The 16,370-nt window shown below is 36.0% G+C and overlaps 1 protein-coding gene across 2 annotated transcripts in view; it reads right to left on the bottom strand.

Annotated features, from left to right (window-relative positions):
• Positions 1–16,370, bottom strand: part of CBLB (Cbl proto-oncogene B) — a 222,024-nt gene that overhangs the window by 13,873 nt on the left and 191,781 nt on the right. For both annotated transcript variants that reach the window (XM_081797463.1, XM_081797473.1), the window contains exon 18: positions 12,539–12,658. In XM_081797463.1, the coding sequence (XP_081653589.1) occupies positions 12,539–12,658 (120 nt within the window). The remainder of the gene's footprint in view (positions 1–12,538; positions 12,659–16,370) is intronic.

The raw sequence follows: 16,370 nt of genomic DNA, 5'->3' as shown, positions 1-16,370 counted from the left end.
TCGCCAAAGGCAAGGGAAGCAAGGGCAAAAATGAACTATTGTGACTTCATCAAGATAAAAAGCTTTTGCATAGCAAAAGAAACAGTCCACAAAACCAAAAGACAACCGACAGAATGGGAGAAGATATTTGCAAATGACATATCAGATAAAGGGCTAGTATCCAAAATCTATAAAGAACTTCTTAAACTCAACACCCAAAGAACAAATGATCCAGTCAAGAAATGGGCAGAAGACACGAACAGACATTTTTCCAAAGACATCCAAATGGCCAACAGACACGTGAAAAAGTGCTCAACATCACTTGGCATCAAGGAAATCCAAATCAAAACCTCAATGAGATACCCCCTCACACCAGTCAGAATGGCTAAAATTAACAAGTCAGGAAACGACAGGTGTTGGCAGGGATGCGGAGAAAGGGGAACCCTCCTACACTATTTGCGGGAATGCAAGCTGGTGCAGACACTCTGGAAAACAGTATGGAGGTTCCTCAACAAGTTGAAAATAGAGCTGCCCTACGACCCAGTAATTGCATTACTGGGTATTTACCCCAAAGATACAAATGTAGGGATCTGAAGGGGTATGTGCACCCCAATGTTTACAGCAGCAATGTCCACAATAGCTAAACTATGGAAAGAGCTAAGATGTCCATCGACAGATGGGTGGATAAAGATGTGGTAGATATATACAATGGAATATTATGCAGCCATCAAAAGGAATGAAATCTTGCCATTTGCAATGACGTGGATGGAACTGGAGGGTATTATGCTGAGCGAAATAAGTCAATCAGAGAAAGACATGTACCATATGATCTCACTGATATGAGGAATTCTTAATCTCAGGAAACAAACTGAGGGTTGCTAGAGTGGTGGGGGGTGGGAGGGATGGGGTGGCTGTGTGATAGACATTGGGGATGGTATGTGCTATGGTGAGCGCTGTGAATTGTGTAAGACTGTTGAATCACAGACCCGTGCCTCTGAAACAAATAATACATTATATATTAAAAAAAAAAGCAGGAAGGGAAAAATGAAGGGGGCGAAATCGGAGGGGGAGACGAACCATGAGAGACCATGGACTCTGAGAAACAAACTGAGGGTTCTAGAGGGGAGGGGGAGGGGAGTATGGGTTAGCCTGGTGATGGGTATTAAAGAGGGCATGTACTGAATGGAGCACTGGGTGTTATACACAAACAATGAATCATGGAACACTACATCAAAAACTAATGAGGTAATGTATGGTGATTAACATAACATAATAAAATAAAAATAAATTTCAAGTTAGGGAAATTATGACAAATCCAAGGATCAAACAAACTTACTTGCTACCTCAAAAAAAAAAAATAAAGGACAATGAATTCACATTTATGATAACTGCTATACTTAAATGCCATGAACAGTAATTACTACAAATTAAAAGTTATGTCAGAAGTGTGGAAGAGGAAAAAACATGGAATCCGTTGTGAGTGCTAATTCCATAGAAAGCTTTTAAGCAACATCTTAATAAGGAAGATCTGTTACAACCTGAACTAAGAGTAGAAACTATTTTAAAAAAGTGGGGGTAGGGGCTCAGTTGGTTAAGCATTCAACTCTTGATTTTAGCTAAGGTCATGATCTCAGGGTTGTGAGATCAAGCCCTGCATCCGGCTCTATGCTGGGTGTGGAGCTTGCCTAAGATTCTCTCCCACTCTCTCTTAAAGGATTCCTTTTTTTTTAGTTAAAAAAAGGGGAGGAGGAGATCATTTTCATGTTCATCATTAGAGCAAACTGCTTAAAACTAATCTTTCTTTCTACATATCCATTCCCAAAGCTTATAGACAGCCTTCACTTTACAGCTTGTTCTTTTTCACCATGTCTGAAAGAGACACCAGGTCCTTTTTCCCTTTAGAATGGGTAAGTAATAGAAAGGAGCAATGAAACAGAAGATGAAACTATCTTATAGTTCCCCAAAAGTTATTATACTTTTGGAGTACACTGGAATTACTATGAATCTTACCAACTCTATGGAAATTTCTGTACCTGAATAAATGACCTTTCAATATCTTCTTAAGGATGACATGTGTTTATTCTAGTGCTGCTGCCCATGCTCACTGTATTTTTGAGCTATGAGCAATGGCAATGGCATCAGATAAGTGCAAGAATACATGGAGCCATAGGATATAAATAGCACATCTTCTTGGAGCACCAATTTTACTCAAGGATTACAGATTTACCAAGGAGGAAAATGTAAAATTTGCACAAGTTTTTAAGATAAAACAGACTTGCAACACACTGGGGCTTTAACCAAAAGTGGACAATCAGGAAATTGATTCAGAGTTAACTCCTTGGTGGGCTGAAAGATTTGAGAAGCGGTGGTTTAAGGTTAAATCTTGATTCAATTTTCATTATCTGAGCATATAGAAGAGCAAAGCGATACTGAGAAAAGTCCTGGATGGCACGGGAATAATCCTGATGAACACATGGTTAGAATAATACCTTAAATGGTTACTCCAGGTGGTGCATTCTAAATGAGGGCAGTATCCTCAGGAGGATGAAAATTGGTCCTTGAGGGACGAGAAAAGGTCTTAGATGCTAAAAGGTACACAGAAATAGAGAGTATATCTGTGGTATTAAACTGTCATTTGCAGGAGGGCAGGAGTGATTACAGAAAAAACAAAAGTCTAAAAGGGTCCTTAGGCAGATTATGATTTAAAAAAGCAAACAAAAGGCAAGCTACACTGCTGTCACTCACATTTCTCAGGGTTGATGGCACTTCTACTTCAGGGGCTACCAACTATTTCACTGCAAGAGGTCCTTATTTATTACTCCCTTCATTGTCTAAACTTTGGTGGTTTTTTTAAATACATATTTTGAAAGATGTATCTAATAAGCAAATGTCATCACACAGATGAATCTATTTCCTATTTGTCATATTAAGCCTTATTTAACAATAGCTATAACACCAAGTTTCTATATTTCTAGACCAAAGCAGAGGCATTTAATTCATTACTTTTCTTGCAAATAAAGGTAGGGTTTCTGTTAGACTTCTAAAATATTAGTCTGTGACAGCACATAAAAATGATGGACCATCATACAATAATTTAAAATGACACTTATTTTAAAACTTAATGATGTGGTGAGTTACTTATGAAACTATGTTAAATGGAATTGAGACAGAATTGACATACTGAGTATGATCTCAATGTTGTGAACATGTACACAGACAAACATTAGAAGGAAGTGCGCCAACATGGCAACAATGTTCCTGATTGATGATGGGTTAGAAGTGACTTCTCTTTGTTTTTGCATTTTATTCTCCAGTGTGCATGTACTACTTTCATAATTAGAAAAAAAACAAATCGCCTCAGATCCCCTCTGCTAGCTTTACAGGTCTAAGCTGCTCAAAGATCTAATATGGAGAAATAGAATGATTTTGCTGATATAAAAAGTACAGAAAGCATAGAGTGGGTGGCTTCCTAAGATCATGTGAAACATGACCAGAATCTAGGTTTCGAAATCTCTAGTACAATTTCTAATAATCTCTTCCATCCCTCTGTCGTCCTTACTATTCCTTTGCTTCTATCAGACTTTATCCATTGGGCATCTCTAAACTCTGTTTAACAATCATTGTTATATGCATGTGTGATTTTTTTAAACTTAATTTTGGCTTAGCTACTGGCAGGATAACAACAAACTCTGCTAACAACAACAATAAAAATGCACACATAGCTTACTGATAAAACACAGAATTCATATCCTAATATATGGATACTTACTAGCTGTGAGACCCTGGGTAATTTACTTTCTTCTATAAATTGACATTAATACTATTTCAGATTGGTTGTGAGGAATAAAATTTTGTCTATATTTATAATATCCAATAAATGATATATATACATACATACATAATTACATAGTTATACATATAAATGTTATATATATTGAATTATCTCCTCTGTTTATACATATACTATATTTAAAATTCTTAGCTTAACATTTGGCCCACAGTAACTGCCTAACAAATTTAGAAATTAATTATTATGTACAATCTGAGACATCATCTCTAAGTTAGAGTTACTACTTCATGGATAGTATTTGAGATAGATATCGAGTCTTACTTGAGTTACTACTTCACAGATAATTTACTACTTCATGGATAATACTTGAGATAGACATCAAGACTCAGACTATTGATTTTCTCAACTATAACAATATCTGAGAATTAAAATAAAATTTAACTGATCGAGGCATTAAAAAAATTTTAAATACATCATTATGACTCTGTTATTCTACTGGAAGTTAGATCAATTCTAGAACTCATTTATGCCACAAACTTCAATTGCTATTAGTATAGATACACTGATTTTATAAGGACATGTTTTAATATAGTTTTCACTAAATTACAAATAAAAAAAATCTTCACATACACAGTGGTAGATAATTATGATAGTTAAGGCTAAAGTTATACAATTTTGTAATACATCCAGACGATGGTTATAAGAGAACTATATTACTATTAAATTTGTAAGAAAAAAGGACTCTAGAAACTCTAGTTTGAAAACTAGAGCTGTGTGTAAAAGACATCTCAGGTAGTTGAATTGTGGTGAAACTCTTAACACTGCATTTTCCTTTGTTGAAACACAAAACAAAATCTTATAAACACAATTTATCTTCAAACATCTTATCACTAATGACAATACACAATTCCAACCCTTGACTGAAGTGAAGCCACGATTTTCAACTGAGATTTTAAGAATATTCTATAGATCAATAGACGATCTCTATAGAGATCTCTATAGAATATTTGGTCTTAATATAAAATCATTCAATATTCTATTACTTTTCCTTTAAGCTAGTAAAAAAACTATATTGGAATTAGTTCCTTTTATGATGAGACCTGCTTTATTTTGTTAGTGTATGTGGTAATAAGATCTTTTACCAGTTACAAACATATTTAACATAAGTCATGTGCTGAAATTCTAGTTTTTTTTAGTGTTATTTTGAACTGCCTTCTAAATATCAAGAAATGAAAAAGCTTCCCATGAGCTAATTCTGCACTTCATCTGCACGAGCACAAACACATCATTATGACTTTGTTATTCTCTGGATTTTTAAAGAATGGTATTCAAACCATAGCACGTTATATCTTAAAACAAGAGAACAGCAAACTGGAAAATTTATAAAAACTCACATGTAGCTGATAGAGACATGAACCCCATGTGAAGAAATGAGATTATTAGCAAAAAAAAGTTTGCCCCACATACAGGTATATGTGAATTTAACAGAGTCTGGTAAAATCCACTTTTTTAAAAAAAATTCACTTATTTCTGATTAACTATTATGACATTCATATCATTAAATATCAATTGTTACATCTAAGAATATTATATTTTGGGGGAGGAATAAAATATTTGGAAGGCTGTTGGTATGTGTAGACATACGTGCATACATTCTTTTTAGGTAAGATAAGGCAATATTTTTAAATCAATGAAAAAATATTTTTAAATTTTAAAAAAATATTCTTTTTCACAGAAAACTTATATATAAATCACTATCATTTATTTAGAACATTATGAAAGACAAGAGAAATTGAATTTGTAAGATACAAATTATACCGGAATCCTTAAAGGTCATTTTAAAAAGACCTTAATAAAAACACGTCACTGTAAAATAAAGGCTTTAAGAATCCTAAAGACACATGGCACCCAGTCTCCAGTTTTTAATGGACAGACCTAATCCAAAGAACAAGCCCAGCCCTCTGTTGGTGTGAAATAAACCAGTGGGCAACCTGTTAGTCCCGTGAACTGCATGTCAGCAAATATCGTGATGGAAAAAAGTATCTTATTTTCTGTGGTCCAACTGTGTTTGTAAAGAGAGTTCAGGGAGTAGGTTGAAATATTTGATGTTACAGCTAGCTGAGGCCCTCAGAGTAATAATCAAGATGATTTTTATCTCTCAGGTAAAAGCCAGTTCAGACTTCTGGTAAATGCCTATTTGGGGATATTTCAACAAGGTGTGACTCACAAGTTCTTCCTTGAAATTTCTAGTGTAATGCATATCAGAATTCCTACCATTTGAAATCATATGTGAATGATGTTCCTCTGGGCTCTACAACACCCACATATTATGGAGCAAAACTGTAAAGAAGCTGTGTAAATACAGCCTTTTGGCCACAATTCTTCAAAAAACTTGAATATATGTTTCTTTTAATCTAGAATTGGTGGCAGTGAATAGATTATTTTAAATCAGTCATGGTACTTTCCTCAAAGTTGTATTTTAATGTTATTTCCTTAAGGGATTTGCTTCCTTCTCTTATGTGGAGGCTGTCAGATAATGTCACTCCTTCTTGAGTTTCACATTTTTTCATCTATCTGGAAATCTAGCCTTTCGACTGGAACTACAGTGTTTCAATGGCTACCCAGGGATATATCTGAAATCTTGGAAGGACTAGAAGTAAATAGGCAAGACAGCATGGACCAAAATTTGAATAGGTTAATAAAATTTTCTAACTTTCTGAGATCTCTTCAAATGTTAGAACATGTAAAACCATAGAGGGGCTTCTCCAATACATGTCATCAAGTACATAAGAACTACCGTGTTGATAATTCTCAAAGCAACTCATGAATTATCTTGATTCAGAGGTTACAGAATGGATGGCTGTCACTATCAAATCTTGAAAGAGGGTAAGAATCTACATAGGAAAAACTTTTGATGTTTACAATTATGAGACAAAAATATTGCTCAAAAAAATAGGTGTGTTCAGTTCTGGTCCAAAATGGCAATGCAGGAAGACCCTGAACTCACCTCCTCCATGGACACACCAACTCTGCACCTATTTATAAAGCAATTCCTCCTGAAGAACTGAGGGCTGACTGACCAGCCTCTGTACAACAAAAGATAGACCACAGACAGAACAGCAAGAGAGATGGAGACACGGTCATGAAGGGAATCCCCACCACTGATGCTGCCAGCTGCCATGTGGAGGGATGGTTCCGAGGGACCATGAGCAGATCTGTCTGCCCTAGGGCACAGAAACAAAGCTGTGGTTTAAACTTCTTTTAAAAGAGCAACTAGAATATAAAGGGACTAGCCCTAGAACCCTACCAAACAATGGGGGAGCTGCTAAAACTCTCTCCAGGTTGGGCAGGCTGGTGAATACACCATTTCCATTCCCCCCTCCACCTTGATCGAATGGATGGGAGCAGGGTCCAGGCATCCTGACTGGACTACCAGCTCACTGAGCCCTGGGCCCTAGCCCACACCAGCCCTCACTGTCCCACCATGGCAGCCCCAGAGTGGTGCACCCTTGTCGGCACTCGCTGTGGCTCCAGCTGTTGCACTGAGGGGGCACAGGTGCACTGAAGCCTGGAACACTTCCCGTAACACTTTGGCTTCAGATGGTTTGCCAGGGTACCCCCCAATATGCAGCACCCTAGGAATCCCCAGTCCATGCCCATCTCGGTTTCAGCTGCCCTGCCAGGGCACCCGCTGCATGGAGTGTCCTGGGCCCCTACAGCCTGTGTTGGCCTCAGCTCCAGTCAGCCCTCCAGGGCACCTCTTGCACTGAGCACCCCGTGACATCCTGGCTTGTACCCACTTCAGCTTCAGCTGCCAGGGCATTCTCTGCTTGGAGAGCCCTGGGATCACCCCAGCCCATGCACACTTCAGCTCAGGGACCTCCCGCAGCCAGCCAAATCCACAGGCACACAGTTTGTACAAGGGAGGACTATACACAAGAGTGTTTCTTCAAGCTTAGGAGAAGTTGGGATTCTACCTAATTCATAGACACAAAAGTCAAATGACAAGACAGAGGAACATGCTCCAAATGACAGAACAAGACAAAACCTGAGAGAAAGACCTAAATGAACTGTAGATTATCAGGCATATTGCTTAAGAATTTAAAGTCATGATCATAAAAATGATCACTGGTTTGCAGAGAAGAGCGGAAGAACTTAGAACTTCAACGAAGAGATAAAAAATATAAAAAAGAACCAACCAGAGCTGAATAGTACAATAGCTGAAATGAAAAATACACTAGAGGAGATTCACAGTAGTGAATGCAAGAATGAAATCATATCCTACATCTTTTCCAACCACATGTTATGAAACTAGAAATCAATCACAAGAAAAAAAAACTTGAAAAAGCACAAATACATGGAGGCTAAACAACAAGCTACTAAACAACCAATGGGTCAACAAGTCAATGAGGAAATAGTACATGGAAACATGAAAGTGAAAACACAATGGTCTAAAATCTTTGGGATTTTATATAGAGAAAGAAGTTAGTTCTAAAGGGAAATTTATAGTGATACAGACCTATCTCAAGAAACAACAGAAATCTCAAGTAAACAACCTAAACTTATACCTAAAGGAACTAGAAAAAGAACAAACAGAACCCAAGTTAGTAGAAATAGGGAAAAAAAAGACCAGAGCATAAATAAATGAATTAGAGACTTAAAAAAAAAATCATTGCAAAAGATCAATGAAACCAAGAGCTGGTTCTTTGAAAAAACAGACAAAATTGATAAACCTTTAGCTGGATCATTAAGAAATAAAAACAAAAAATCAGAAACAAAATAGTAACAACTGAAGCCACAGAATACAAAGAATTATTAGAAACTACTACAAAAAAATTATATGCTGACAAAGTAGACAAGCTAGAAGAAATGGATAAATTTCTAGAAACATCAGATCTTCTGAAACTAAATCAGGATGAAATAGAAAATCTGAACAGATCAATTACTAGTAATGAAATTGAACTGATAATCAAAAACCTCCCAACAGTAGTCCAGGACCAGATGCATTCACAGGTGAGTTCTACCAAATATTTAAAGAGTTAATACCTATTCTCCTCAAACTATTCCAATAAAATAAAATAAAATATAAAATAATATAAAATAATATAAAATATAAAATAAAATAAAATAATAAAATATTAGAAGCTTCCAAATACATTCTGTAAGACCAGCATTACCCTGATAGCAAAACCACCAAGACAAAGACACCACAAGAAATGACACCACAGGTCATTATCCTTGATGAATATAGATGCCAAAATCTTCAAAATATTAGTAAATCACATTCATAAATACATTAAAAGGATAATTCACCTTGATCAAGTGGATTTATTCTAGAGATGCAGGGATGTTTTAATATTTGCAAATCAATCAACATGAAATACCACAACAACAGAACAAGATAAAAATCTTAATAGATACAGAAAAAGCATTGGACAAGATTCAACATCTGCTCAGGATAAAAACTCTCAACAAAATGGGGTTAGAGGGAACATATCTCAACATAATAAAGGGCATATGTGAAAAATACACAGCTAACATCATACATAATGGTGAAAACCTGAGCTTTTCCCCTAATACCAGGAGGAAGACAAGATGTCAACCCTTGCCACTTTTATTCAACATAGTACTGGAAGTCTTAGCCACAGCAATCAGAGAAAAAAAAAGAAAAGGCATCCAAACTGTTAAGGAAGAAGTAAAACTGTCACTATTTGCAGATGACATGATACCATATACCGAAAACCCTAAGGATTCCACAAAAAAAACCTGCTAGAATAAATGAATTCAGTACAATCGCAGAATACAAAATTAATCCACAGAAATCAATTTCATTTCTATATACTAATAATGAAGTAGCAGAGAGAGAAATTAAGAAAATCTCATTTATAATTGCACCAAAAAGAACAAAATATCTAGGAATAAACCTAACCAAGGAAGTGAAAGATCTGTACTTTGAAAACTATAAGACACTGGTGAAAGAAACTGAAGATTACACAACCAAATGGAAAAATATTTCATGCTCATGGAGTGGTAGAATTAAAATGTCATACTACCAAAAGCAATCTACAGATTCAATGCAATCTCTATCAAAAGACACAAAGCATTTTTCACAGAACTAGAACAGATAGTACTAAAATGTGTATAGAACTACAAAAGACCGGGCGCCTGGGTGGCTCAGATGGTTGAGCGTCTGCCTTCGGCTCAGGTCATGATCCCAGAGTCCTGGGATCGAGTCCCGCATCGGGCTCTCTGCTCCTTGGGAGCCTGCTTCTCCCTCTGCCTCTCTCTCTCTCTTTGTCTCTCATGAATAAATAAATAAAAATCTTTAAAAAAAAAAAAAAAAGAACTACAAAAGACCACAAATAGCCAAAGCAATCTTGAAAAAGAAAAACATAACTGGAGTTATCGCAATCTTAGATTAAAGATATACTACAAAGCTGTAGTAATCAAAACACTATGGTCCTGGCACAAAAACAGACACATAGGTCAATGGAACAGAACTGAGAGCCCAGAAATAAACTTGTGATTATATGGTCAATTAATGTACAACAAAGGCAAGAAATACAATGTGAAAAAGACAGTCTCTTTAACAAATGATGTTGGGAAAACCAGACAGCTATATGCAAGAGAATGAAACTGAACCATTTTTTTTTTTTTTGAAACAACCACTTTCTTACACTATACACAAAAAGAAACTCAAAATGGATTAAAGACCTAAATGTGAGACCTGAAACCATAAAATTCCTAGAAGAAAACATAGGCAATAATTTCTCTGACATCAGCTTTAGCAACATTTTCCTAGATAGGTCTTCTCAAATAAATGATTGTGACTACATTGAAATAAAAAGCTTTTGCACCGTGAAGGAAACCATCAATAAACCCCCCAAAAGGTAACATACTGAACGGGAGAAGCTATTTGCAAATGATGTATTTGATTAGAGGTCAATATTCCAAATATATAAAGAACTTCTACAACTCAACACCCCTCCCCCCAGATAATCAACAACAGGTAGAGGACCTGAATGCATTTTTCTAAAGATGACATACAGATGGCCAATAGACACATGAAAAAATGTTCAACATCACTAACTACCAGGGAAGTGCAAATCAAAACCACAATGAGATATCACCTTGCACCAGTGAGAATGGCTAGAATCAAAAAGAGAAGAAACAACAAGTGTTGGCGAGGATGTGCAAAAAGGAACCCTCAAGCACTGTCGGTGGGAATGTAGATTGGTGCAGCCATTGGGGAAAACAGTCTGGAGGTTCCTTAAAAAATTAAAAATAGAAATACCATATGATCCAGTAATTCCACTACTGGTATTTGCCCAAATAAAACAAAAACACTAATTTGAAAAGATATATGCACCCCTATGTTTTTTGCACCAGCATTATTTACAATAGCCCAGATACGGAAGCAACACAAGTGTCCATTGATCAATGAATGGGTAAAGATGATGTGTGTGTGTGTGTGTATACATGCAAATTGCCATTTGTGACAACATGGATGGACATGAACAGTATTATGCTAAGTGAAGTAAGTCAGAAAAAGACAAATATATCTGATTTCACTTATATGAGGAATCTAAAAGATGAAACAAGTGAACAAAATAACTAAGAGCAGTAACAGACCCATAGAGAACAAACTGATGGTTGCCAGAGGGGAGGGGTGTGGGGGGACGGGCAAAATTGGTAAAGGTGAGTGGGAGATACAGGTGTCCAGTTATGGAATGCGTAAGTCACAAGGATAACAGGTACAGGATAGGGAATACAGTCAGTGGTATTGTAAGGACGCTGAATGGTGACAGAGGGTAGGTTCACTTGGGGTGAGCATACCATAAGGTATGGACTCATCAAATCACTATGTTGTACACCTGAAACTAGGGTAACATTGTGTCAACTGTACTTCAACAAAGAAAAATGTGTGTTCAGCATAACACATACATCAGCTACTCTCCCCTCCTTCTACCCATCCACTCCCCTACTCAGCTATCCACTTATCCAAGAATCATGCGCTGGGCACTCTCGTGAACATATGGGGACATAGCAGTGAAGCAAACAAGACTCCTATCTTCAGAGCATTAATATTCTAGCAAGGAAGACAGATAAATAACAAATCAAACCAACAATGAATGCCATTTCAGGTAGTGACAGGTGCACTGAAGAAAAAGCACAAGAAGAGCACAGAAAATGACTGCATAAGGTCTAGGAACTATTTGAGATATGGTGGTAGGGGATGGCCTCCTGAAGAAGCAAAGCAGCAGCATTTCATTATTAACGGCCAGAAGTATGACTGGTATTTACTAAAATGGCACATCCTTCTCCCATTCTACTTACTAGCTGCCAGCAGAGCACTGTGGCACAGCACTTTGAAAATTAATAGTTTGGTGCCAATATTAATTCTAAAGAGATTTCTTCCTTTAGTCAAAAAATAAGAGAATGCAGCACTTTGATGTACAAAGAGATTTTTCCCACTTCTCATATCTGGTAAGGCAAAACAAAAGTTAGAGAATGAATAGATTCTGAATCAGAATATGTGCTTTACCGAGTGAACAAAGATAATATGAAGGCATCATTCTTTTTTCTATTTCATGAGGCAGTTTTGTAGGCATTCCTCTCATAATACAAGCAAATTGTAAAGTGGTAAAAATACTTTTTTTAGGCTGGCAGTGCTCATTAAATTATATAATGAATAGAAATGTGCTCTGAAAAGCAAAAAGCACTATATGAACATTAAGGAAGCATTATTACTATTATTAGCCAACTCACCTGAAGATGAAGGAAGCTGATCATAGTCCTGTGATGATCTGTTGGATTTGATATTTTCACCTGGTAATCTCCTAGCAGGAGGCAAAGGAATTTGGCCACTTGCTGGATCAAAAAAGGGATCTTAAAAGTAAAGATAATTTTCAAATTAAAATGGTTATCTTTACCAAGTGGCTGGAAAAAAAATTCTAGAAATTCTCTATAAAGAGCAAAAGTTTTGAAAATACTAGAATAAGAATTTAATAACTGATATTAACCATCTTCTAATCCTATTTTCTAATTTATTCATTATTTGCTCAAATATGCTGTTCCTATTTATTTCTAGACAATACAAAGTACTAATTATATATTTTTCAGATCTTAATTATAAAATTCTTAGTGATAAAAGCTGCTTTGAATTCTTATTTTCTGTCCCATTCTGTCCTGTACAATGAATAGAAACTGTTGCAAAGTAGGGGCGCCTGCGTGGCTCAGCCAGATAAGCGTCTGCCTTCAGCTCAGGTCATGATCCTGGGGTCCTGGAATTGAGCCCCAAGGGTCCTGGGATGGAGCCCTGAGTTGGGCTCCCTGCTCATCGGGGAGTCTGCTTGTCCCTCTGCCCTTCCTCATGTTCTTGCCCTCCCTTTATCTCTCTCAAATAAATAATAATCTTAAAAAAAAAAAAAAGAAACCTGCACAGTAAAAAAAAAAAAAAGTTTTGAATTTTGCCTGTAAGAGTCATTATCAAATCAGTTAATCTCTAAGTGTTAGGCATAATCTGTAAAATGTACCTGACATTTGGGATTTGTGAGGTTTAAATGAATCCATGTGTGTGAAATCTCCTGTATATATAAAGTGCCTTTTAAATTACTACTACATTGGGCATCCTATGCTAAAAGTCATTTTTAACTGGGTCACTGAAGAGTAGATTCAATTGTTAAAAATTGTGCTATTAGTAACATTAAACTTTGCATATACAGTAAAAAGTGATATTTTTAACCACCTTGATAATCAGAGCGGGGGCATCTGCAATAGTGCAGATTATAAATTATACACAAATTAAAAATTATTTTGCTACTTTTAATGATGTTTATTAACTGGAACTGAAGGCAGAGAAATAAATTTTGTCAGTGGTATCATATTAAATTGTTAGGACCATAAATCTAACTGGTTTAAAATTAGTAGTATATGGATTTAAATCCATAGATCTGGTTTCATTTCTGAGTAGATACACATTACCTCTGCAATGTCTGGCTCACTGATAATTTACTTAGCTACCACTTCTATCTCTGGCTCCTCTGTTTTCTTCTCTCATATTACTTTCTTTTATGTCTGCCAGCATCTCCAGAGGTATGGTAAGTTCCTCTGAGGGAATGGGTCTTATGTTACTCATCATGTTTGAATTATATCCCCTAACACATAGTACCAATCACATTGCTTGGCAAGTAGCCTAAACGTCATAAATATTTGCTTTTAACTACCAAAATAAACCCAGACCAATTTATATTTTTCATAAATTCAAAATCAGTGAAATCTGAATTGCTAGCATAAGATTTAGATTGTAAATATTAAGGATCCAATGTTTTAACATCCCTTGAAGTTTGTCATTAAGAATACGTAAGAATTTGATTATTTAAGAAGAAAATGAACACATACTTTTAACTAGATAGTGTAAGAGTTGAGGACTTTGATTATTATTTTCCCCATTTTGAGTACAATAATTACCCCTGCTTTGCTAGAGACTTTTTGACCTAAGGAAGGTTACTTACCTTGCTTTCATTAAATTCAAGATTAAAATTAATGTTAGATTTTGCACTTTTGATATTTGAAGAGTCCATGGTTCAGCCTCATTAATTTTGCTGAAACATTTTCGGAAGCAATGAGAAGATAAATCAAATCCTATGCAACAAATGTTAATCTTTTCATTTGGAAGAGTAAAGTATTTGGAACTAGGTATGGTGATTTCTGCCCAAATTTAGAAATTTCCCAAAGATTTAGAATTGAATATTCAATAAAATTTACCTTCCGTTATTGTGCATTTTAAACATCACTGATGTGTGGAAAAGATTGCCTGTTTACAGTACATACACTTTAAAAAAATTTCTTTAGGGGTAATTTAAAGGTTTGTCAAATATACTTATGCTGTACTAATCATGCATTTAAGACTAAACATTAGATCCTGGATATACTGCAAGGTCATAAATAGACTACAAAATATAGAGTTGTAGGATATTGCTCCATTAAACTATTTCACTTTAAAAGTCACTAGGGTACACTAAAAATACTACCATAAATAGCAAAAATACTTAGTTCAGTTCTGACTCACTATCATATGTGTCTTCCTTCACGCTAAGTTTGCTACTGGTCAGGGATAGGGCATACTGGGCTTCTAGAGCAAGTTGTAAAGTTGAAAGTATTCACGCTTCGATGGGAAAAGATCTGCAACCCAATTACTACAGACAGTACAATAACCACCAACTGTCTCCTGATAAAGAAAATTTGAAAAGCAATAAAGTTTTTAAAAATAAGTTCTTCAAAAACTAATTAAAATTTTATATCCACAGTTAGAATTAAAACATACAAATTGAAAAAAGCATAGCCAATGTACCATTTATATAGTAATAAATGTTCAAGAAATGAGTGAATAAACACGATGGGATTAATCTATTCTAAAAAGCAAAGTACTATTGCCTGTGATTTACAGTATGGTAATGTTAAATTGAAATTAATACTTAGTTTAGAGATTATAAAAATCTAAGGAAAGACTGGGAGGAAAGGTTTGCTCACTATAAAAGAAGTGGGAAAATATTCATTGAAATTATGCTATGTAAGAAGGAAACCTATCAAATGGTTATTTCTAGGAGGTGGCATTATGGAATGTTTTTCTTAATTCCTTTTTTTTTTTTTTAATCTGAAACACTTCCAAATATTTACTCAAGTGTAGAAAAAGAGGCAAATAAAATTGGACAGTTAAAACAGCGGCATATTTCCTGCGGGGCTGTCCAAAAACCATCTGTAAGATTTATCTGTTATCCTCCACATTTTAAAAGAATATCAATGCAGGATCTAATTGTTAGAAGGGTCTAAAGAGCTATTTAGGTGAAATGAAATTCCTCCCTCTCTGTGGCCCTCACTCTTTAACTCACATTCATAAAATCCCTACTAGGTAGTGATCAGGCCACTGATTAAATCCTCCAGTGTTAGAGAACTCATCACCCCTCTGATTCAATAATTCTTAAAAAAAAAAAAAAAAAAGTTTAAGAATTCTTAATTTAGGAAATTACAAGGACATTTTCATTTTTTTAAAAGATTTTATCTATTTATTTGACAGAGAGAGACACAGTGAGAGAAGGAACAACAAGCAGGGGGAGTGGGAGAGGGAGAAGCAGGCTTCCTGCTGAGCAGGGAGCCCGATGTGGGGCTCGATCCCAGGACCCTGGGATCATGACCTGAGCTGAAGGCAGATGCTCAACGACTGAGCCACCCAGGTGCCCCAACATTTTCATTCTTAATCATTCGTCTCACTGGTCTGCCTTCGGAGGAAACACTGAGGAAATCTAGCCCTTTTTTCACAGATACTGTAACTAGAAACAACCCCAGTATATATACCGAAGGTCGTCTCGCTCATTAAACGTTGCAGGTCTTTTAATCCGCTGTGGTTTCTGCAGTCAGGTATAAATTCCCGTGAGCACCCTGGCTGCCTTCCGCCAAGAATACCCCAACTCAGTATTTTCCTCAAAATTGAGCATGCCTCACGGTCCCCCAGAAGGCTTGTGGAAACGTAGATGGCCGGCCCCTGCTCCCAGAGTTTCTGATTTGGTAAGTCGTCTGTGGAGCCTAAGAACTGTATTCTTAT

This window comes from Leptonychotes weddellii, chromosome 1 (assembly GCF_054177405.1).
Source record: "Leptonychotes weddellii isolate Sample4059 chromosome 1, ASM5417740v2, whole genome shotgun sequence".
Classification (NCBI taxonomy): domain Eukaryota; kingdom Metazoa; phylum Chordata; class Mammalia; order Carnivora; family Phocidae; genus Leptonychotes; species Leptonychotes weddellii.
The sequence above is the reverse complement of the archived record's forward strand: the minus strand, read 5'-3'. Positions and strand labels throughout refer to the sequence as shown.